The 24,413-nt window shown below is 47.0% G+C and overlaps 2 protein-coding genes and 1 long non-coding RNA gene across 12 annotated transcripts in view; 1 reads left to right on the forward strand and 2 right to left on the reverse strand.

Annotated features, from left to right (window-relative positions):
• Positions 1-247, reverse strand: part of LOC129134258 (uncharacterized) — a 67,935-nt gene extending 67,688 nt beyond the window's left edge. For all 6 annotated transcript variants that reach the window (XM_077171027.1, XM_077171031.1, XM_077171030.1 and 3 more), the window contains exon 1: positions 1-247. This exon is cut by the window's left edge and continues 16 nt beyond it. In XM_077171027.1, coding sequence (XP_077027142.1) covers positions 1-247 — 247 coding nt within the window.
• Positions 248-954: 707 nt separating this feature from the next.
• On the forward strand, positions 955-13,398 carry NR2F1 (nuclear receptor subfamily 2 group F member 1). 5 transcript variants are annotated; one of them, XM_077171023.1, is made up of 4 exons: positions 955-1,405; positions 4,613-5,140; positions 10,054-10,241; positions 10,326-13,398. In XM_077171023.1, the coding sequence occupies exons 1-4, from the start codon at positions 955-957 to the stop codon at positions 10,332-10,334; spliced, it is 1,176 nt and encodes a 391-aa protein (XP_077027138.1). In that variant the 3' UTR covers positions 10,335-13,398. The 5 variants fall into 5 exon arrangements, with proteins under 5 accessions (XP_077027138.1, XP_054509941.2, XP_077027140.1 ...); XM_077171025.1 differs by adding an exon at positions 3,572-3,686 and having other exon boundaries at positions 1,269-1,405; positions 10,054-13,398; XM_077171026.1 differs by adding an exon at positions 3,621-3,686 and having other exon boundaries at positions 1,272-1,405; positions 10,054-13,398.
• On the reverse strand, positions 12,637-15,205 carry LOC143691944 (uncharacterized). Its single transcript, XR_013179742.1, has 2 exons — positions 14,846-15,205; positions 12,637-13,530 (listed from the first exon to the last, which is right to left on the reverse strand). It is a non-coding gene; the product is annotated as an uncharacterized LOC143691944 (long non-coding RNA).
• Positions 15,206-24,413: the final 9,208 nt, after the last annotated feature.

Genomic DNA, 24,413 nt, shown 5'->3' on the forward strand with positions numbered 1-24,413 from the left:
CGGCTCCTCTCTCGACCTCCCGCCTCCCCGAGAGCCCACACCGGCACCGGCGGCGGCGACAGCGGCGGCGACAGCGGCGGCGACAGCAGCCTCCGCGGGAGCGGCGGCGGCCGAGCCCCGGCGGCGGCGAGCGGCGAGCGGCGACCTCCTCCTCCTCCTCTTCCTTCCCCTCCTCCTCCTCCACCTCCTCCTCCTTTTCCTCCTCCTCCTCCTCGGCGGCGCCGCGGCTTCCTCTATGCCTGCACATCCTCCGCGCTCGTAGCGCCCGGACCGCGTGTGCCTGTGCCCGTGCGTGTGTGCGTGTGCGCGAGTGGGGAGCCGTGTGCCGGGCGATTGCGCGCGTGTCTGCCTCCTGCGTGTGCGTGTCCGGCGTGTTACTCTCCTGAATGCCTCTCCCGACAGCCTTGTTTGCCGTTTCTGATTTTGCAACTTGAAGTGGCGGCGGAGGGGGGGGGGGGGGGGAGGGCGAGGAGAGGCAGTGAGAGCCGGGGAGAGCGGGAGCAGAGGGGAGAAGCGGTCAGGCGGGGGTATTTTAAAGAGGGGGGATCGCTGGAAAGGGCAGGGAAGGGAAGGAAAGGAAAGGAAAAGGAAGGGAGGAAAAGGAAAGGGAAGGGGGGGGGAAAGAGAGAGGGAGAAAATCCTCCGTCGCCCCCTCCCCCTCTCTAAAAAAAAAAAAAAAATTAGCAAGAGCGCGAGCGAGAGGAGGGGGGCTCGCGGCGGCGAAAAATAAATAAAATAAAGAAAACGGCAGGAGCGGCTCCAGCCGGCAGCAGCGGCGGCGGCAGCAGGGCAGCGGCGGCGGCAGCCGAGGCGGAGGCAGGCGGCAGCAAGGGTCCCCTCGCTCTCCGCTCGCCCCCGGCGCCCGGGCGGCCGCCACCCCCCCGCCCCCCGCCTCACTCCCCGGCAGCCCGCAGCGAGACGCGCCGCTCCCCAGCACTTTTTTGGGCCCGAGATATGGCAATGGTAGTTAGCAGCTGGCGAGATCCGCAGGAAGACGTGGCCGGGGGCACTCCGAGCGGCCCCAACCCCGCCGCGACGCAGCCGGCCCGGGAGCAGCAGCCCCAGCAGCAGGGGAGTTCGGCCACCCCACACACCCCGCAGACCCCCAGCCAGCCGGGACCCCCCTCCACGCCGGGAACGGCCGGAGACAAGGGAGCGGGCCAGCAGGGCTCGGGGCAGAGCCAGCAGCACATCGAATGTGTGGTGTGCGGAGACAAGTCCAGCGGCAAGCACTACGGCCAGTTCACCTGCGAGGGCTGCAAAAGTTTCTTCAAGAGGAGCGTCCGCAGGAACTTAACTTACACATGCCGCGCCAACAGGAACTGTCCCATCGACCAGCACCACCGCAACCAGTGCCAGTACTGCCGCCTCAAGAAGTGCCTCAAAGTGGGCATGAGGCGGGAAGGTGAATATTTCTTCCCTACTATGCTATCGCTCCCCTCTCCCCTTGGCTGTGCAGGCGTGCGTGTGCGAGGGCTCTCGGTCTGTCTGTGTCTGCCTGTCCGTACACGCACACACGCGCACCTATATGCATATACATACGCACACACACGCGCGCACACGCGCGGCGTGCAAACACACACACACATAAATATAAATATGTAAAAATAAATACACACACACACATACATATGTTTGTGTGTATGTATATATATATATATATATATATATATATATATATATATATATATATATATATATATTTACAGCTCTCCGTAGCAATCCAGCCAGGACTCTCTATATATTTCCATGCACATGTCAATCTCTTCCTCTGCCTGCACTCCATCTGGCAGCTTTGCACCAGGTTCTGTTGTTATTGTCGATGGTGGTTGGTGGTGTTTTCTTTTGCTTTTCGGTTTGTGCCTCCTGCCCTCCCTCCCGCTTCTCCCCACCCCCTTCTCCGGTACTGCCACACTCTCCCCTTTCCTGATAGTTGTGCAGAGAATTTATTATTATTATTATTATTATTATTATTATTACTACTATTACTATTATTACAATCGCTTGCTAAATATTTATCATTTAGCCTCTATCCCCACTTCCCCCTGCGCGCGCGTGTATGCGTGTGTGCGTGTGCGTGTTTTAGATGTGGTTTTGTCTATTGTTGGCATGAGACCGGAGGGTGGGGGGAGATACATCTTTCTCCCGTACGAGATGTGACTCCATTCAGCTTCCTTCCCCCTCACCCCCTCCCCACCCCCTTTCCACCCCATCATTTCTTTTTAAACCTGCAATACCTCTCGGTAGATTCATCTCTCAGGCTCATTTTTCCCGAAAGAAAGATGAAAGACGTGTAATTAGAGAAAGAGGAAAGGGTGTGAAAAAGATGGAAGGGAGAAAAGGGAAAAAAAAAAAAAAAAAAAAAAGGAGGGGAGGAAATGTGCTACTCTATCTTCGCTTCCCTGTGCTTCCCGGTGCCCCGGAGTGTGCTTCTGTGAGAGATTTGGCCTTGTTTTCATTCCATGCGTTCAAAGGAAAGTTTATGACTGAATCGTGTTTCTGTACTTCTGTCATTTCTTTCTTTCTATTTTTTTCTTTTTCTTTTCCTTTTTTTTTTTAATGCGTTGCTCATTTTATTTCTTCATCAAACTCCACCCTCTCCTTAAAGTCTTCATACAAATCTCGATTTATAACCTCTTTACCGGTTCTTCTCATTTTAGCAGCATCCACAGCCTGCATCTGCCACGGGGTCCCCACTATTTCCAACTGCTCTGCTTTTTTTTTTTTTTTTCCTCCTCCTTTCCAAAAGTTGTCTGTGGTTTTCCTTGCGTTCAGACTCATTCTCGTGTATGGGGAATTTCCTGCCCTCTTTTCTCCTTGAAACATGTTCTCTCGGTTTAAAGTTTACCCTGTGATTGTCGTTAAAGATGTTCTAAAGATGTCACATCAGCGAAATAGTTGATTCTCCGGAGCAGGGATTTTAAAACTGTATTTTATATGCCACAAGAAAAGGAATTGAATTAGGCTGCTCCAGATCTGAAAGAGCTCACAAATATGATGGCTTCATTGGTAGCTGCAGGGGCTGTTAGTAGGCACCTGGGAGAGTGGAGGCAAGCAATTTTTTTTAAAAAGGAAGGAGGAGAAAAAATAAACAAAAAAGTGAGAATTGTGCACGCAGTTAAATGAAAAATATCTACCAAGTTTGCAAGTAGATTGAAGAGGGAGAGGTAGGCTGGAGGGCAGCAGGACAGAGGTGTGGCCCGGGTGGCGAGGAGGGCTCGCTGGGAAGAAAAGAGAAAGTTGAGAAAAATGTGGCACGCCGGAAAAATGAGTGATTGCATGTGCGGGTGTGTGCCAGCAAGCGTGTGCGGTTGTGCGGGGTGTCTGTGTGTGCAGGGTACGAGCCTGAGTAGCCGTATCTTCCCCTGAAGTTACATTTGTTTACATGGCAAGCGGCTGCAAACGCTGGCACTGATGGAGTAAAACACATGCACACACTAAAAAAAAAAAAAAAAAAAAAAAAAAAAAAGAAAAAGAACAACAAAAAAACCCCAACTTTGGTCAGCTTTCGGGACTCGAGGCATGCTTACGCTCTGTGTGGAGATGGTTAATGCATCCAGTGTTTTTGCAGTTGCAAGCTTGTGCATTCACTGTGCAACGCTGACTGCAGGCTTTTGCAGTGGCAACAGCTCACCAAAGATATTAATTACACCGTCCCCTTTTTTTTCCACGAATGTTTGGCTATTGTAAGTTCGGACATTTTTATTTTATTTCCCCCTTTCCCTTGATAATATTTAACCTTTTTCTTCCTTTTAGCAGGGAAAACTTTGCTGGGCGGGGGAGGGGGGGACTCGATGGAAAGCTGGTTCTGTGTAATAAAGTTAGCAGTGGGGAGCTGGAACGCTGCGACCTGTTCCAGCTTGAAGGGTAACGACGAGGTATTTTTGAAGAATATGGACGCATTTGGTTTTATGAATTATTTTATTTAATATTTTATTCTAAAGCGCTATACATCAGTTTACTTGTAAATTTCAGTAGTATCAGGGCAATAGGCTGGGATTCACAACAGAGCTTGGATATATTTTTTACAGTTGGCTGTGATTTTTAACTCTACTTTCTTACCACCCGGAGGACTTCTTTGATTTTTTTTTTTCTTTTTTTTTTCTTTCTTTTTGGTTTTCTTTTTTTTCTTTTTTCTTTTTTTTTTTTTTTTTTTTTTTTTACGTGCGGGGCTTTCTTTTGTTACGAGAGGGGAGGGGGGAAGAGGGGGTTGTGTGCGGATTTGTCTTGTTTGCCTTGGCTTTTTTTTTTTTTTTTCCTTTCTTTTTAATCTGTTTATTTTGTGAAGCCTGTCTGCATTGTGGTCGGGGGTGGGGGGAGTGGAACGCGCTTGGCTGCCGCTGAGCTGAGGCTGCCTGAGCAGGGGTCGGGGCCGGGGCCGGGGCCGGGGCCGATGCAGGGGCCGGGCGGGGGGCTCAGAGCAGGTCGGCGGCAGCTGCCCGACTCCGCATGCCTCTGTCTGTCCGTGCCTGTGCGTGTGCCGGGGGCGAGGCGGTGGCGGGGAGGGGAAGAAACCCGGCATTGTCTCCGGCTGGTTGGCAGCGCCGCCGGGGCGATGCCTGCGAGCCTCCTGGATGCACATTTCCTCTCCTTCTCTCCTTCTTTTTGTCAGCGGTTCAGCGAGGAAGAATGCCGCCCACCCAGCCCAACCCCGGCCAGTACGCGCTGACCAACGGCGACCCCCTGAACGGGCACTGCTATCTCTCGGGATACATCTCCCTCCTGCTGCGGGCCGAGCCCTACCCCACCTCCCGCTACGGCAGCCAGTGCATGCAGCCCAACAACATCATGGGCATCGAGAACATCTGCGAGCTGGCCGCCCGTCTGCTCTTCAGCGCCGTCGAGTGGGCCCGCAATATTCCCTTCTTCCCCGACCTGCAGATCACCGACCAGGTGGCCTTGCTGCGGCTCACCTGGAGCGAGCTCTTCGTCCTCAATGCTGCCCAGTGCTCCATGCCCCTCCATGTGGCCCCGCTCCTGGCCGCCGCCGGCCTCCACGCCTCCCCCATGTCGGCAGACCGCGTTGTCGCCTTCATGGACCACATCCGCATCTTCCAGGAACAGGTGGAGAAGCTGAAGGCGCTGCACGTCGATTCGGCTGAATACAGCTGTCTGAAAGCCATCGTCCTCTTCACCTCAGGTGAGGGGACGGGTTGGGGATGTGAGATGTCTGGGAAGGAAAAAAAAGGCAAAAAAACCCCCAAACTACATGCAGGAAAATAAGGAAATAATTTAATAGAATTATTTCTAAAGGAAAGGGACTGGAGGTCGAGGAAGCCTAGCACCTGATGGGGATATGCTCTGGTCCAGGGATCATCCTCATTGCCACTGATACTGGCTCTTTAACACACAGCCCCTCCAAAAAAAAATACTAAAAACCAAAATCAAATTAAGTGTAGGCGGTGGAAACATGCATGTTAACAATTTTTCCCTGTGATAGATGGTTTGAATTAACTAGCAGGAAAGTTGCATTAGCATTGCCTTTGAAGTGCTCTGGTCATAGCCTATAAGAATATAATACGTATACTATTATTGTAACCTGCAAGGGAGAATTTATAAACATCAAAGGGGAACTATGTGAAGGAAATATAGGAAATAGAAACAAGGCAAGATAAGAGTCTGGGCAGTGTAGTTTTTTAATTATTCTAATTATCATCACGATATGACTAATTGCCACCTTTCCTACTTGTTTTTCTTTTTTTTTCTTTTTCATTTTTATATCCCCTCTCCCCATCCCCTAGCTCCTCTCTTTTATGAGATTCTCCCCTCTTTTCCCGATTAGCAATAACTGAGCAGTTCTGATAAATGTGGCTTAAAACCAGGCCGAGGCAAAATTAAAAGCATTCCTGAACAAAGATGGCAAATCGTTCAAAGGCCTTGTTTAACACTGAGCAGTTTATAATCCATCAATATTTGCTGCCTTTCAAGCACGAAAGACAGTATTTACATTGTATTAAAATGTCTCCTAAATTTGCACTATATTGTAATGTAGCAAATGTAGTATTAATATCGATTTGAACATCAGATAATTTATTTAGACAGGAGTATCTAATTTGTATGCAGGGTGGTCAGAGACATGTACTGTGACTGCCCCCTTTTACTTCCAGTGCAAATGCAGTTTCGCAGCATTGGAGAGAATATTTCTTTGCAAAGGATAATGTGCAAATCTTAAAACAAATGGAAGATTTACTGAATAGCCAACTCGACATTTTAATGTATTTTATCATAATAAGTCTTCTTGATGGAAACATGTTTTTCAAGAGTGACAAAGAGACCTGCCTGCATTTATCAGGGTGATTTAACTCCACAGCCTGCCTGCAGACTCCCAGACTTTCCTTTCCCATTCGTTTCAGGAAGCTCATCAATACACATGGATAGCCAAGGAGAACCTTTTTTTTTCCCCCAGATGTAACTTGGAGAGATTCTTCCCAAGCAGAGCTGGGAAAATGTCTGGCCTGTGCCTCAGCCTTTCCACACATCAAAGGCCCTGTGAAGGAAGTTGCCCCTTATAGGGACTTGGTTGAGGCAATATTTTATTTTTTCTTCTTTTTCTTCTCACCCTGTTCCCTCCAATCTTCCCCCTTTACTTCTGAAACAATTGACCTTGGCTAGAAAAAGGGTAAGTGGCTTTAGAGGAGCCCTTCATTTACATATAATAAAACCAAATGTAATAACATTTGTGAGGGGAGAAGTCCCTTCCCACAGTGGAGTGGAGAATGAAGGAAAGGAACAATAATATTATTTCAGAGCAGGATCACACAAGGCATCTCAGAAAATGGAAATACTGCTGTCAGGAGTAATCTACTACTCCTTACCCCATCCGCACATTTCCACTTTTCACTAAACTTGTTTTCATTGCATATTCAGAGGGGAATTAATGAGAAGCCTTTCTCTAAGTCATCCAAGTTTTAAACAAACTTTAAGTGTCAGAAAAGACATTTTTAGGCATATTGTGTAAAGTCCTTCACTGAGGACAAAGTGTCTAAAACTGGCATGGATTTTTCCTGTTGTGGTTTCCACATTTGGGCTCCAGAGAGCATATATTTATTCTGTAAAATTCTGGACACCATCCAAAAGCTATGTAGCAACCCAAAACCAGCTCCCTTCTTTCCTCCTTTACCCTTCTCTTGTATACCCTCCTCCTTGCCCTCATCTCCTTCTCCCCGCTGCCAAACTTTGGCATTATTAATTCCTGCATCTACCATTTCATTGTCATAAATAAATGTTTCCGGGAACAGACAGAGACAGATAACATAAATCAAATAAATCTATTTGCAGTGCAATAAGAACTTTTGATTTCTAGTTAGATGCCAGTTGATTACGTCTATATTTTCTGAACACTAAACTCTTCTGAACATGTAACATGAAATACATTGCCGCCACTACAAAGGGAAGGCTGGAGTGTGTTGAACAGTAATGGTTATTTATTTACATAATTTCTTTTCCATAGACTGCAAGAAGAAATATAGAGCTTTCCCTTATTGACACACTGCCATATAAAAAAGCAAGGCACACACAGGATTTTCACATTAGCCCACTTTCTGAGATGGAATAATAATTTACCTTCAGTAAACATGACTTGCATTATTTCTCCCATGTATTGCACCTTTGTGGGCTACATAATCTAATCAAGTTGTGGATCCCTTAATTATTATTATTTTTAATCTCATTCTGAAGGGAGAATTGAGCCTTTCCACCCCCACTTTAGGTTGTGAAATAAAACCCAAGTGAAGGCATATGCCAGACCATTTAAAATAATTTAAGCCAAACAGATACTATCAGCATGAGAAAATTCTGAGTTTTTGGAGGTCTAAGGCAAAACCCGTGGCAATTTTTCAAAAACACATCAGGCTGATGCCCTTTTAGAGGGCAAGTTCCCCATCCACATTGTCCAGTGACCTGCACTTCTAGGTGCACTTATTGTAAATGTCTGATAAATATTTTACTAACCTTAAGGGTATGACATATGGGGCATAAAGAAAAAAACTCTGCCAGGGTGTCAGTAAGACTCTTTCATATTGCATTGTTTGGAAGTTGAATAGGATCCTAATGCATAATGGGCAGATAATGCATGTAAAATAGCAAGATATATGTAAATATGGAATCTGATTTGTGGCAATCAACATATGAACAGGTCTGTGGTTTTTGATATGTATTGCAAACAAGAACAGGCCGCAGCTTTTGATAGATATGTATGTTGCAACCTGGTGCTTTAGATGTTGCAAAATATCATTGCATTAAAGGAAAAGTATGGATTAACAGAGCAGCCTGGCTTAGATAATTGTGTGTCTGAGGGATGCCAAGTCTGCAGCTCAGGTCAAAGGTTCTTCTTCTCAGAAGTTCCTAAATTATGGCTTGTTTTATTTGTATTTTTGCTTGAGGCCATAGTACTGTAGATGAAGGTGTTCAGAAATCTTTGTAAAGTTAGTTCTCGGTAAGGGAAGACTTAAGCTTCAAAAATGCCTGTGCAACAGATTTTATTTTATTTTATTTTTAGTTTTGAATAATTTGTTGATTTGTTGCATCTTTCCAGGGTCACAACTCTACATTCACATTTTTATAATGTTTTTTTAGGGGCCATTAACTAATTCATATATAGATCTATATATTAGTAAAGTCTGGCTTTGATCTGTTAACCTGCACTACTAGCTAACTGCCTTGCTCTGATCTTGATGGCTGGAGGCATTTTTTTTGTTTGTTGGTTGTTTTTTTTGGTTAGGTTTTTCAGTTATTGTTTTGGTTTGGTGTTTTTAATATCTATTCTGAATCTTCGAAACAATGTGGATGGTTTCAACTGTCTGGGCATAGTCACGACTTTTCCATGACTGCAGTTTCCTGAGAAAGTCCTTCCACAAGCAGCTGGTGCCCAATTATCCTCTGGTTTGGGTTATATGTTCTTTGAGATAGGATATGTGCTTGTAAGTGTCTCTATGTGTGTGCAAATGCACAGATGCATCCATACCTCTCTGCTTGTATCTATATAAACAGAATAAGGTGTATAGATACAATACGTGGATGTAAAGAGCTTCTGGTCTCGGATTAGTGCATTCTTGCCCAGGTGACGTAGTTCTGCAAGGTGCAAGGTGTATGTTTCTGACAGTTTGGGTGCCAGAAGGACCTATAAGGAAGGAGTCTCTCTGGTTTCATTTAGGCAAGGCTTAGCTGCTGCAGCTCTTCCCAGCTTTGTGTCTGAAAGCTACAGACGCCTGCTGAGCACAAGCTGGGACTAACCTAGCCCTTTGCTACTGGATTTATCACACAGCCTGCAAAGACGTCTCAAATTTGCGATCACTGGCAGAGAGGCAGAAGCAGAGGAGACTCCCCTGCCCCACGGCATCCCCCAGCCGGCTCCCTGCCAGTCACTGCAGGACCCAGTCGCTGCCTCTCTGTGATGTGCAGCCATGTAAACAAACTCCTTGTGTCTCACTCTGCTTGTGTGCAACTCTGCTTATTATTATTATTATTATTATTATTATTATTATTATTATTATTATTATTATTATTATTATTATTATTATTATTATTATTATTATTTTCCCCAATACCTTATTTGTCTTCCTCTCGGCGTAATTTAAGGGGGCTGGTCCAGGTTTCCAGCATCCCGGTGATGGGCTCCCTGGAGCAGAAACCACGCTCGGCAGCGCGGAGTGTCGGTGGGGGGTTGTGAAAAGGAAGTGTGTGTGTGTGTGTGTGTCTGTGTGTGTGTTTGTGTGTGTTTGTGTGTGACTGGGACGAGCGGGGTGTTGGCACCCCATCGTATCCTGGGTGAAAACACCCACGGTGGCAACGAGGCACAGCGAGGTCGCGTTATTTATTTGGCAGTGGTGCGCGGGATGGGATGGGGTAGCGTGGGGTGGGATGGGATGGGATGGGATGAGACGGAATGGGATGGGGGGTGCGCCTTTGGGCTGCCCCCCATCCTCGCAGAGTTTCCCTGTGTGGTTCCCAGCCACTAACCATCTCCCCCCCGCTTTATCCTCCTCCTCCACCTCCTTCCTCCACTCTCCTCCCGCCGTTCTGCGGCTGGCTCCGCGGGTGCGCTGCGGTGGGCAGACGCCTGCGGCCTATCGGATGCTGCGCACATCGAGAGCCTCCAGGAGAAATCGCAGTGCGCGCTAGAGGAGTACGTGCGGAGCCAGTACCCCAACCAGCCGAGCCGCTTCGGGAAGCTGCTGCTGCGGCTGCCCTCCCTGCGCACCGTCTCCTCCTCCGTCATCGAGCAGCTCTTCTTCGTCCGCTTGGTAGGTAAAACCCCCATCGAAACCCTCATCAGGGATATGCTACTGTCGGGGAGCAGCTTCAACTGGCCTTACATGTCCATCCAGTGCTCCTAGAGCCCATCCCGCACCCCCGGCTGAGAGGCGGCGGAGCGGCGGAGAGGGGAGCGCTCGCACCCAGGGGCACTCGGGGTGCGGGGGGGGCCCGGGAGGTGGACACTGAACAAAAGAAAGGGCAAGTGGGAGCAGAGATGTGGCCGTGGAGGGGAGAAGGACGGACCTGTCGTCCGTGGAGGTTGTGATGTTTCGCCTTTTTTTTTTTTTTTTGGCCTATTTTGGTTTTTTGTTTTATTTCGTTTTGTTTTCTTTCGGAGAGGAGGAAAAAAGAAATAAATAATATTAATAAAAGAGACAAAAAAAATGAGTATTGAGGGGATATTAATCAAACCTGAAGGGGATACTGGATCTTCCAGGATTTATTGTGGACTGTTGTTGATATATGCTGTACAGTAAACCAACAAAACAAAAAAGCATTGAAACTGAACTGAACCTTGTGTAGAATAAAAACAAAACCGCCCAAAACCAAGCAAACAACAACAAAATTTCCATGCGCAAACATTTACCACGAACATTGTTACTCCTTTTGTAATATATTAGCCTTTATTTTCAATTTTGGTAAAAGTTAAAACATCATATGCGCATAAAGGAAAAAAAAAGGAGAATTAGGGGAAAATAACATTTTCCAAATAATTATAAGAGAATTGTCCTGTGTCTATGTATCTATATCTGTTTTGTATTTTTTTCTGGTTCCAAACCAGGTTTCCTGTGATTCTATACTAATAATTTTTGATATAACCCTTTGCTTCTTATAATGAGTGCGATATATGTTGTCAAAGCTGTTCTTCAAGAATTAAAATTGAAGTGAGAATTTAAAAAAAATAAAAGAATTTAGCAAAAAAAACCCAACTTATCACCCCACAACCCATGAGTCTTGTTGCTTGAAACATGCCAACAATTCACAAAAAAAAAAAAAAAGGAAAAAAAAAAAGGAAAAAATCATAAACAATAAAAACAAAAATCTCCCCACATTTTTAACTCCTTTACTGGTGCTAAAAAGGAGAACTTGAAAAATACTTGGGAGGGGTAACAAAGTCATGCAAACTACGGGATGCTCCAAAATGGACTTGACTGTATAAGCTTAGGGCTGAGCTGTCAAGGCCTAGAAAAAGGGAGCAGGAGTTGCAGTGTGATGCCTTAGGTGACCTCGCCTCACTGGGACTGCACCACAAACCTTTCTCCAAGGCTGATGGGCCTGTCAGCCTGGCCTGCCCCTTTTTGAAACACCTTTTCCCATCACCTGAATTTCCTGCTGAGTTCACACCTTGCTTTTTACTCTCAGACACCATGGGCATGGATTGAAGTCACCACATGCCATCATCTCTGCCTGTGCAGCAGGAGGCATACTCTAGCCATGGGTCCTGTTTGTTCCAGGCATGATGGCTTTCCGCTTCTGGGGGCTTGGCTGGGGTTGACTTTTTTTGGTTTTATCTTCTTTTCCACTCCAAGGGCTCGCAGACCCCAATATGTACTCCAGTGTGCATGCCTTGTGCTTACTGTCAGCCAGAACAGATATCTTGATTTTTTTCCCAAATCTAGTTGCTGTGTGTGGAGGGTATTCCCACTCCATTAATATAGAAATCCAGCTGGATGCTTGCTCATTGGGTGGTGAGCTAGTGCATTTCATGTATGCTTATGTGCCATGGCCATGCAAAAAACACAGGCTGTGACATCCCACACCATGGCCCACCCACTGCCAGGGCCTGAGCTCTGTGCCAAAAACCCCTTTTCATTTCAGGTTGTCTTTTTTTTCCCAGAAAATTAAAAATCGTTTTTGTAATGGAGCTCCTTTGAAGGTAAAGGCTTCTAGCTGGTGGTGCAGATCTCTGTAACAGCTTTCAGTGCATTAATGTTTTATAGGATCTGAGACAGAGCTGTAAGAACACATACTACCAAGGGAGCTCTTTCTTAATGTATTAATAAAGCTGGATCTTTAAAAATAACATTGTCCCTCTCACACAGACACCTCCTGTGCCCTCCAAACAAGTCTAGATGAGGTAGACTTTTCAGTTTGTGAAGACATGGGCAGTGTTTTCCCTTTAATTTGCTATCTTCCATAGTCTCCTATTTCTCCTTCCCTCTCTCTCACAATCTCTCCCATCCTTTTTTTTTCATTCTTTATTTCTTTTTTTCCCTTTTTTCTTTCTTTAACAAGATTTTTCAATTCAACTCGCTTGGGGTTTTTAATATTCTAGACGCAGCAGATCTGAGGTGAGAGCAGCTCTATACAGTAGACAGTTATAGCTGGATAATCAACATTACGGGCAGATCCTTTATGGGGCTATCACCCCATTCAGGATGGAGAAACGGCCTGCATTCATAGGTGCTGGGAGTGGGGGACTTGGATAATTCCAGACCTGAGCACACAAGAACAAGGATTTGGGAGTTAGACAGACAGACAGACATCCTCCCTTTTGTCACTCACTTGGACACTGTATGAGTGAGAGCTTTGTTCCTGCCCCTTCCCCGGGGCCTTCCCTGGAGAAAGGGAGTCCAGCAGCCCCTCCGGGCTCTCAACAGGGAGTGAGAGGGAATGCTCAGACATGGGAGGTGCTGAAAGAAGTATTTTCAGCACTGCTTTATGGTGGGATGGTGATTTGGGACCCAGATGAATTAGCAGTTTAAAAAAAGAAAAAGAAAAACAGCAAAAGAAGACAAAAAACCCAAACCCGAGCCCAAAAAACACAAACCCACCAAAACAAACAAGCAAACAAACAAACAAACAAACACCCCCCAACCAAAAATAACAACAAAAACAAACTAACAAAACAAAAACCAGCCTCCCTATACCTAAAAATAAACAAAACAAACGGGGATATCGGAAGAGAAAAACAGGTCTCGGTTTCTTCCAATGAGATGTAAATAAATTCATTACAGTGTTGTCCCACTGTTGAAAACAGATAAACTTTTTCGTAGATATTTTTCAATTAATTTTCATATTTATGAATAATAATAACCCACGGATTGCCAAGAAACTTGCAGGTGTAGAGGAGGTGTACGAGATGCACTTATTTCCATGTATGTGCCTAGACAGAAGTGTTTCAATCCCTTATTAAACTTTGCTATAAGACGGTCTTGTGTTTTGAAGTGTTAACTACCCAGTCTGCGTTGTGTCAGTGGATGTTTTCCTTTGCCACGCTGCAGCTTCTCGGGCATTCATATGGCATCTAAAAGTACTGCATCATCGCGTCATTTGCTGGGGAAAAAAAAATAATATGTGGATGTGGAGACGGGCTGGGGTCCCTCAGCAAGTTTCTGCCGACTTATTCGTCATCTACAATATACCGCTTTAAAACTAGCCCCATCTACATTTCTTCCGCCGTGTTGTTGCCGGGGGCCTGGGCGCTGTCCCCGGAGGCTCCTCGGTTCCCAGGCTCCTCAGGAGCGGGGTCGGCAGGGAGTTCCCTCGCATCCCTGCATCCTGCCGCGCCGGGCTCCGCGGCCCCTCCATGCTCACCAAGAGCTGCGGCAGCACTTCAAAGGCTGGGGTGGGGTTGGAGGGGAGGAAGCTGGGGGTCGATGGAATTTGGGAGAGGGCGACCCTCCCATCCCAGCCCCGCGCAGGGGACCTGCTCGGGGCAGGGCAGTTAACAAAGCGCTCCTCTTAGCACCTCGCAACTAGCTTGCCTCCTCCACCGCCCAATTAGGCCTTTTCTATACATTTAATCGAATAAATATTTGGAAATGCTGCTAAGTGGTAGGTTGAACCCGAGCTGAGGAGGAGGGGGGCTTGCCGGCGGTGGCAGGGGTAGCGCCGAGGCGAGGGTCGCTGCGCGCCCCTGTGTGTGTGCGTTCCTCCTCCGGCTGTCCCTGAACGCCACGGGCTGCGGCTTCCCCTTCCCTGGGATTTCTCGACACGCCCTTGCCCCCGGGAGGCACCTTTTGGGTGGCTCGGCTTCCACTCACCTCCTCCATCTGCAGGAGGAGGGTGGTAAGCCCACTCTAAGGGTGGGGGTAAAGGATAAGCCCCCCTTTCTCCGTATCCGTCGAAATAAAGTGGAAATGGGGAGGGAGCGTGGGTATGGGACTCCATCACGAGTGACCTGTTTCATCGCCACCAATAAAATCGACGGATCAAGATGCAAAAGACTTTTTTCCTGCTGAGGTAAATGGAGGTCTTGCACGAAAATCTGGCTCGGGGTCACTGCAAGTGTCAGCAGAAGTAATACAAGAAAAGGTAGATTCTGCGTGGGTTCACTCGCAAGAGACTGGTTGGTTACCTACACAAAGACAGTAATGTCTTTTATCTGACAGAAAGGGCTGAATAGGACCTCCGGTTTTGTTGGTGTTTTGTTGTGGTTTTTTTCGGTTTTGGTTTTTTTTTGGCTGGTTGGTTGGTTGGTTGGCTGGTTGAGGGGTTTTTTTTGTGTGTGTGTGGTTTGGGTTTGGTTTTTTTGTTTTGTTTTTGTTTGTGGTTTTTTGTTTGGTTTGTTGTTGTTGTTGTTGTTGTTGTTTTTGAGGGGAGTGTGTTTGTTTGATTTGTTTTGCTCGGTTTGGTTTCTTCTCATTACCTGTGGGGTGTGGCAGCCAGACGTCCCCTTCTCAACAGACAACAGATGCGACCAGCTGCGAGCAGGCAGGGTTGGCAGGGACGGTGGCACTGGTTGGCTTGGATGGACTCTCCGACAGATGGACAGAGGGACGGAGGGTTCAACAGGGATGTTAGGGCTTGCTGCAGCCGCCCCCTCCAGCAGTGTCCCGGCGCGCAGCCATTCACAGGGAGTGTCCGCGAACGCGTGTGCACGGCTGTTACAGGCGCTGGCGACATGCTTCCTCCGGTTTCATGGGACATTTTGACTATTCAAAGCGTTAGTTTATAAGTCTTGAAATAGCGGGTAGAGTCTCCTCTCCTCTCCTCTCCTCTCCTCTCCTCTCCTCTCCTCTCCTCTCCTCTCCTCTCCTCTCCTCTCCTCTCCTCTCCTCTCCTCTCCTCTCCTCTCCTCTCCTCTCCTCTCCTCTCCTCTCCTCTCCTCTCCTCTCCTCTCCTCTTCCTCTCCTCTCCTCCTCCTCTCCTCTCCTCTCCTCTCCTCTCCTCTCCTCTCCTCTCCTCTCCTCTCCTTTTTATTTTTTTAGATCCATGTATCTTTCTTCTCTGCTCTCTATTTTACTGGGACAGGCAGAAACTGAGGTCCCCTTGCCCTTTTCCGCGTTTGTTCCATTTCTTTTATATCTTTGGAACTAATTCGGAAACTGCATGATCTCCACGAAACCTGTCTATATATTTGTTTAAAAGGTTCGCTTTCTCACTGGCTCACAGCCACTGACTTGGATGTGGGATTTTTTTTTTTAGACACCCTTCCCTGTTTAATCCGCAGAGGGTCAGAGAGAGGGAGGATGAGTTTTTCTGTGGTGATTCCCCAGTAATAATAAAAAATAAATACATTTCACAAGCCATAACTCTAAGGTGCTATGGACAGACCTGATATGTTCGGGTACTTTGCAGACCTGCCGGGTTTCCAGGTGCTGATGACGTGGAAGAATTTCTTCTACGAGGTGCTTTTGAAGAGGAGTAGAAAAAAAAAAAAAGGAGAGAGACAGAGAAACAAAGACCGAGAAGGAGGAAAAAAGAAAGGAAAGATAAAAAGAGTAAAACATAAAAATAAAATTTAAAAAAAAATTTAAAAAAAAAAGGAAAAGGACAGAGGTGTGGGGGAGGAGGAGAACGAGAGGGGAGAATGAGAGGGGAGATCCAGAAGCAGAAGTGGAAACTAATAAAACTCTTGTTAAAGTTCTTGCTCAGGATCCATGGCGTCACAAGGTCTCTTACTTAGGAAGCCAAAGAGTTTTATTCCTAAATGAGTTAAAGAGCCATTTACCTCTGTCGTGTTCTATTCATCAAGTCACAAGTCGAGAGTCCCTAACATGAAACTATTTGTTTGCTTACACAACCAGCTGGGTGCAATTTCACGACTGAGATATCTATCTGAAAGCGCCTCTCATTTATTATCCTTACTTGTCAGCGAATCCATTTTCCAACTTTTTTTCCACCTCCACGCCCATTCTTTCTTCCTTCATTGAAGGCTCTGGGTTTAAATGCTCCCTTTAAGCATTTCAGCACCCACTCCTTCTCCAGTCTGAGCACCTTCAGCGCAAAATAGCCGGGAGCAAGTCTGAAACTGCGAAGATGGGAAAGGCGATCACTTCCCAAGGTGGTCCCACTTTACAGCTCCTGCCCTTTTTTTCCCTCCCTCCCGTTTCTCCCAAGGTGTCTCTGACAGTACTATGGAGTCACCCTCCGCTCTTTTTTAAGTGAGGGCATCCTGCCGGACATTTTTTATGGCCGTCCCGATGCAAGGTGTGGCCACCTGAAAAAAATTTGCATTTTCTGCCTGTGAGAAAGGACTGTAAACACCCCCTCCCTGAGACTGCCGAAGGCACAGAAAGGTGGGGACCCTGGCTACTCTTGCTAGACCAGTTCTGATGGTCACTGGGATGCAAGGGCTGGTGTGCGGAGGCGGGTGGTGGAGGTATTCCGAAGAAGGCTTGAGGAGGAATGTCAGGATCTGTTCTCTGGCATCCAAGTGCTCTCCACTAGAAATACAAAGACACTACATATAACGGGCCCAATCAGTTTATAAAAGTAGTTGCGAGGAATGACAACAATTAGTAAAAGGGATGGTGGGAAATTATATCTCCCCCGCCTTTTTCCTTAGCCCAAATTTTGCAAAATCAGGGTAATGTGAGTAACGTTTCAAACCTGGACCGTCTGCCTGCCATTAGATTCGCTGTTAATCATTTCAATGATAGCTGTACAATCCATAATTGGATATACAATAATAACCTCCTCTCTGTAGAACCCTCCACCAAACTTAAGGCAGCAGATCAAATTCAAAACTACAGGTATAAAATATCCCCAGCTGTAAAAAAGAAGGAAGAAGGTGTAAGAGCAGGTGGGGGGAAGCTTCTTAGAGAAGAAGGGGGCTGCTGGCTGTAAGCTATGCTATTATGTTATTTAGGAAGGTATTTGCTGTATATGACGTTTAAAGTGGATCATACTACCGCTGGACCAAACAAAGCCCAGACCAAAGCGTGGGGGTCATGGTCGACCCCAGTGAGGAGCAAGATGCGTGTGTGTGCGTGCCACAGAGCCTGCAGCAGCCCGAGTGCTTGTGCGTGTGTACGCCAGGAGTCAACCTAGGCTGCACCCCGCTCGGCGAGGGCTGATTAGCATTTCCCGGCAGCCGTGTACCAGCGCTGACAACTAACAGAGATATCCAGCTCACCATTAGGCCTTCTCCTTTTGTCTGCAAACTCCCGGCAGCAGCCCAGACCCCCCGCGCCTCCGCTGCCCGCACCGCGGCGGCTGCAGCCCTGCGTGCCGCGCTCCGTGCGCTGCTGTCCGGCCGCAAGCTGCCAGCCCACCTGCCGCTGCCCGCGGCCAGCCCCTCCCTTCACCTCCCCGACAGTCCATCCATCTATCTATCTATCTATCTATCTATCTATCTATCTATCTATCTATCTATCTATCTTTTTGTTCCCTTCCTTCCCCTTAGGAGGTTGAAGTGGGGGGCGCTTCCCGCGGCCCCCAGGATCCCCATTCCCCTCAGGGCTCACAGAAAGTCAGGGCTGCTCTTTTCACCTTGTTTTCTCACTTTTCCTCTATCTGCACTGCGGGATCGGGTGCGCCAGTGACTTCCTTCAACAAACACACGAGTCGCCCCGTTTGCTCTCCTTTTGTCTTTCCCCCACCTGTGGTTCTTTTTGAGAGGTGAGATATCCGTTGAAACGCTTAACCAGCTCCACGCAAAGAGCCGATAAAGAAGGAGTTGGTCATTTAAATTCACAGGCCACTAAAGCGCTTTAAGCTCCCAGTTTTGAGCCAAACTGCATTTCTTAGCGTCTGGAGAGCCACATCAACTTCCAGCAAGTAGCCGAGACTCCTGAAGTGATTAAAAAAAAAAAAAAAAAAAAAAGCAGGTATTTTTTTCCTCCTGAGAGCCACACAAATTGGTCCATGTTGACAGATGTTTGTAACTTAGTAACTTCTTGAAGTTTTTTCTTTTATTTCTCCCCCTCCCCTCTTCTAAGCCTTCTTCCGAGCTTGCTTTGTTGTTTTAAAATATGCATGTCTCTCAAGAATGCAAGTCACGAGTCCAAACTTCGTGTCCAACCTCCCACAAGAAATGATCCTTTTATAGGGAACCCGATATGTCTCAATCTGCACTTCAGTCAAAGCCTCTGGATATAGGGCACTGGTTCCTGCTCAAAAATAACTCCTCCGAAACGCCTTTCCACCTAAAAACCATGAATGACTCCCAGGGAAGACATGTATCTCCCATAATTAAAGGCGGCAGCACTCTGAGGGGAATGAAGCCTGGAGGAAAAGAAGAGGAAGGGGGGGAACGAAAAAAAAAGGAGGTGTGTGGGAAGCAGAGAGGGAGAGAGACTTTTTATTTCTGTGTTGGTTGCACCGGGCCGAGATTAGCAGCAGGTTTATCAAGACGAGCCTCTGTGGCAGCTTCGGGTGCGCGGGGAGAACGCGACAGCTCATGAGGAGCAGAGAAGAGGAGAGATTAAGGAGCAGAGTCTAACTCCGAGAAAAGAGTAAGTGACCCTCAGTACAATACAGGAGCCAGGGGACTGCCGAGCTTTGAATCGGCAGCCAAAGTTGGGTTGCGAGCGCGAACAATGGTATCGGAATGGGGGGAAGGGAAGACCCAGGCCCAGGGAGGCGGCAGGGCCGGGCACCCCGCGTGGGAGCGCGCCGCGACCTCCGGTCCTGCCCTGCGGGGAGCCCGGGCGGCGGCGGGGACGGGGACGGGAAGGACGAGGGTGAGGATGGGGATGGGGTCGAGAACGGGGATGGGGCCTGCCCGATTTATGTACGGAATAAAAAGAAAGGGGGGGTGGGGGGGTGGGGAAGGGCAGAAAGGGAGAGGAAGAAGGATGGGAGGGGAGCGAGAGAAACTTCCCAAGTGATGAGAAACAGATGAGCTCCTGCCTGGGTCACGTTTGCTCCCCGGTCCTGATGCGAAGTGACGTCAGCAGTTGCATACCCTATCGTCGTCAGACGGAGCAGGACGGGGAGAGAGGCCTTTCCTCTGCCTTCCTTGCCTCCTTCTCCCCTCTCTGTCGGGGCAAACTTCCATCAGGATTATGCAAAATCATGCCCTAAGAGCTCCTGGACAATGCGACACCTTTCCCTCGTGTGCAACACCATCCACACTTCCAGCATATGGAAAGCTCGGCAGGCCCCTGCGCCTATAGGATCTGGTACCACATTAGTTTCTAGCAATATTTACAGCACTGCTTTTAATACACACCAGATGGTTCGCCACGATGCTGCCTCAGCCAGTGAGATCTTTGATTTTAATTCAGCAGTGTTTTGTTACAATTATACTCCATGCTGAGACCAATTTTATTGGTGACCTTTATTTTTTCACATATCTGAGATATTTTATATTACAAAAACCTCAAAACCTAACTTCTCTGCAGCCTCTTGGCACAGAGGCAGGGTGGACAGGAAGGCAGGAGCAGCGGCAGATAGCTTTCCTCATCCTCAAAACCGGGATGCTCCTGTGTGTATACATGTGTGCAGAGATAAATAATACATATGCATATTTATTCATTATATTTGATCAATAACGCTTATATTTGTTAAACCTCAATTGAGTACACTCGCCTGCATGATAACAAACAACACAGGGCAATAAATATTGCATACGGTTAATTATTATGCCGGTGCATTATGCCTTGCTCTTCTTATGTACTCAGACCCCTCGTAAAACTCCTCGCAAACACAAACGTCTCTCGCAGATATTTTGCTGTGAAAAGGGAAAAACTCAGGGAAAAATTCCCTTGAAGTCTCCGGGAATTCTTAAATATTGACAGGAGGAAACTGTGGCTAATATCTTCCTGCGAGCTAAACACTCTGCTTTTAGGGGAGGAGAGAGAGGGAGAGAGCGCAATCCTTGCCTAGAAAACATTCCAGGGCTTTTATTTCACTGCCCGGGATATGTTATCAGAAATCTATATCCAGGGTCGCGTTCGTTTTTTCTCCTGGAATTCCAAGACCCTTCTCTCTCTCTCTTTTTTTTTTTTTTTTTTTTTTTTTTCCTCTACGGGAGAGAGCCTGGTTACAGCGTGGCTGTGTAAATAGCCGATTTACTCCTTTGCAGGTGTGTTTCCCTCCACACGAAAGCTTTCCCTGCTTCTACAGGAACTCACGTTTTATTTCCTCTCCTGCCAAAATCACAGATGTTTATTTTATTGATGTAACCTATACCTTGGTTGTGCCAGGAATAATATGCCTCTACTAAAAAATCATTTCGCAAATAATAGAGGCGTTCTGGATGGTTTCCAATTTGGTCATAAATGGTCATAAAATAATATGTAAAAAGTTAACATCTGCTTTCCTAAAATAAAGTGTTACAAGTAGCTTTTAAAGAATGTTTCCTCATTTTAAAAAGAAATAGTAGAGATAAACAGGAATCCATATGTATAGCATATTTACAATGGGTTTAAGATTTGAAGGTAGTCATTCATTGCATAAGCTATTCAGAACCGACGTTTTAAAAGCTACTTAACCTCAGGCATTCTTGAATCTTAAAGGATTCCCAACGATATTATTTATAGAGGAATTTGCTGCAATTTAATTGCATATCAAGACGGAAATGTGCAACCTCGGATGCTGTGTTTAATACTGCTCCAACTCAGATTTTATTCTCCTGCGTCCTCAAGAGTCTTCCTCTTCTCTTCAGACCGGATGCTCAGAAGGTGCGATCTCTTTCTCCTTCCTCAGCTTCCACCTTTGTCTAGGGGATGCAGCCGGTGCTTCCCGGCGATCCTCACACACGGGCTATTTTACCAAGCTTTGTCTTTCGTCTGAAGAGGGGGATGGGATCTGCAGGCACCCACGTCTCTTTACTCTGTCTGCAGTAAAAGGCCAGAGCCACTGCCGGATGTGCCACCGGAGTGTTTTGCAAATGTTCTCTGCACCCAAAACGCACCTCTACTGTTTCCCCCCGGAAAGGGCTTCGAGGTGCTTCCCCTCTCCTTGCATCCTCAAATTGAGATGACAAAACCTATCAAGTCTGGGGAAGGGCGGACACAACCGTAAGGCGACCCCAGCCGGGGCTGAGGAATTGGAGGGGAGGTGCACCTCTGGGAATGCAGCTGCCCCTCGGGCTGAACCCGCACGGGCTTAGGGCATGATGAGAGGGACACAAATCCCAGTCCATTCTACCCCCAGTACCCAGACACAGGTCTTGGGGAGGGAACTTCTAGGTGGCCCCCAGCTCCTGTGTCCTAGCCTGGACTGCCTCAGAAGCCAGTTTTGGTAGGGGACGAGGTGTGGTGTCTGCCTCCCCACAGGGTCCCCGTAGCCTTTCCACATGCCCGTGTGCCTGGTGGGGCAGAGCAGGCAGGCCTGCGCCAGGGGTGTTAAGGAAAGGGCCCCTTTCTCAGTGTCTGGGTGTTTTTTAAAAATTTCTCTCCCACCCCCCCCCCACCCCCCCCCCCCAGCGCCTCCCTTTTCTGTCCTTTTCCTCTCTACCCCCAGAGCCCGATCGGAAAACCACTGCTAACACGGGCAGCAGAGTTTCCAGCAATCTGCAGAGGTCCTCTGCTATCTGCTTTAGTGGGTTCATTGGGTCTCTTTGCTACCGAGGCTTATGCAGGGAAATGTGGACTTAGGGATCAGCAGGGGAAAGCATAGTACAGTTTCTGAAGAGAAAAAAAATATGGCACCAAACCACCCATAAACCTAACTATGTGTAAAGAAAATATTTAAATATGTAAATGAAACAGAGTTTGAGTTTATGTGGAGCCAGTGGACAGAATGTGGACAGAGACACAGAGAAGAGTCACGCCTTTAAAAACAGGAGGTCTTTATTTGTAGATGGTGTATTTATGGAAAAGAGAGGGAGTTTCTTATAAAGGTCTAACTCTACTGTCGGTAACAAAACCTTTCACGTCTTTACTTAGTGCTAGAGAAGCGTGAGTGCCCTAATTTGGACATCTCTAAAGTGATTATTAGATACTTCTCTGAAAAATCAGTTTATGGGAATAAGTCTAGAATACAACCAAAAAAATGCCGAGGGAAGAAAAGGGAAAGGGGGGAAAGGGGAAAAAACAGGGGAAAGGGGAAGGAAAAGGGGAAAGGGGAAAGGGTAAAGGGAGAGGGAGGGGAAGGGGAGAGGGAGAGGGAGAGGGAGGAGGGAGAGGGAGAGGGAAAGGGAAAGGAAAGGGAAAGGAAAGGAAAGGGAAAGGAAGGAAAGGAAAGGAAAGGAAAGGAAAGGAAAGGAAAGGAAAGGAAAGGAAAGGAAAGGAAAGGAAAGGAAAGGAAAGGAAAGGAAAGGAAAGGAAAGGAAAGGAAAGGAAAGGAAAAGGAAAGGAAAGGAAAGGAAAGGAAAGGAAAGGAAAGGAAGGAAGGAGGAAAGGAGGAAAGAAAAAAGAAAAAAAAAAAAGAAAAATGAAAGGATTTGTTTGCACTCTGTCCACGTCTTATTTTACTTTCCTAATGCTGCTGGAGTATCCTTCTGTCTGCACTCTCGCTGAAGGAGCTTGCATTAGTGTAAACAATCCCTGCTTTAAAATTATAGATTAGCACCAGGTTGGGAAGGGGGGGGGGGGGGGGGGGTGGGGGGGGAGGAAAGAATGAGCAATACAGTACACAGGTTTTAAAAAATATTATTTTTGACCCAACTCCAAGATGTCAAAACTTTTCCTTTTTTTCTTTTCTTTTTTTCCCCTGAGAGTGTGAAATGAAGGACACAATGATGGTGGCCACCATGAAGAAGTGGCCTTTTAATGACTACTAAGAAAACCAAAATGTAGCTGAAAGGTACCACAAAAGCTGCTTCAAAGTACAATCTAATTCCGCTGAGTTCAGCCATCAGATAGATCTGGTAATTGGGAGTTGCACAGAAGTAAGGCAGCACGGTGTGGATAAACTTGTACTTCTTCCCTTCAGTAACAGTAGATGTATTTCACGGACTGTATTAGCACAAACCGTGGGATATTAGAGATCTCTTACTCCTGCAAATAAACGAAGACCCAGTCTTCGCCATAACAAAAACCCAAAAAACCAAACCAAATCAAATCAAATCAAATCAAACCAAACCAAACTAAACTAAACCAAACCAAACTAAACCAAAAACAAACAAAAAACAAACTAAACAAAAAACAAACAAAAAACAAACAAAAACCAGACCAAAAGACAACAACAAAAAAAACCCAAACACAACCAAAAAGAAAAAACAACCCCAGGCAAACTACCTGCATACTCAAAGCTACAAAGGTTTTTTTCCTTTTTTAATTGTGGTCCTGGCTGCATATGGACTCTAGATAATTAGCATCTACTAGATGTTGCTTTCTTTTTGATATTTGCTTCTGTGTCTGGCTGTCATTTTTGTGTGTATTTTCTGACTTTGGCTTTTGCTGTATCACAAAAGTCTCCACAAGTAGCAGAACGACAAATTCAACAAAAAAACAGACCAATTTTCTCATCGATGTGTAATGAAATTAAAGGGCATTGTTTTGTCAGATGAGCACCAAGTCGGAAATAAATCCTTGAGTCTGGGGAAACAAAACGGAGTGCTGTTGGCTTGTGTGTAAATTTATTTTTAAAGCAATAATCAATGTTAATATAACAGCTGGGCTTGCTATCTCGGAGGAGGTTTTACGTTTAGGCAAACCTCAGCAGCGAGGTTCAGCCGGACACCGCGGGTGCCGAGCCCTCCCTCGGGTGAAAAATTCCGTCTCCCGCCCCCGCTGGCTGCCGCCCCTCCGCTGCCAGCGGGGGAGAGGGCGGCTGGGGAGCACCCGAGGGACGGGGCCAGCCCGGGGGGCACCCGGTGGTGCACACACCCCGCCCCGCCCGGCGCACCAGAGATTGCCTGCGAAGAGCCCTCGGGTGACTTGCACCCAGGCTGAGTATCGCGACCTGTCGAAATAGCCCCAAACTGTTATTATCCAAGTGCTAATTTCATCATTTCCGCACCACGAGGCAGTTGCACGGCATGCAGGTGGCCGCGTCGAAAGGGGCAGGAATCTCTGCTTTTTCAGTCATAACTTTCCATTTTAAGAATGCTCACAGTGAGTATGAAGAAGTTGGGTGCACCTGCTCGCCACGGGACA

Source organism: Agelaius phoeniceus, chromosome Z, assembly GCF_051311805.1.
Source record: "Agelaius phoeniceus isolate bAgePho1 chromosome Z, bAgePho1.hap1, whole genome shotgun sequence".
NCBI classification, from domain to species: Eukaryota; Metazoa; Chordata; class Aves; order Passeriformes; family Icteridae; genus Agelaius; species Agelaius phoeniceus.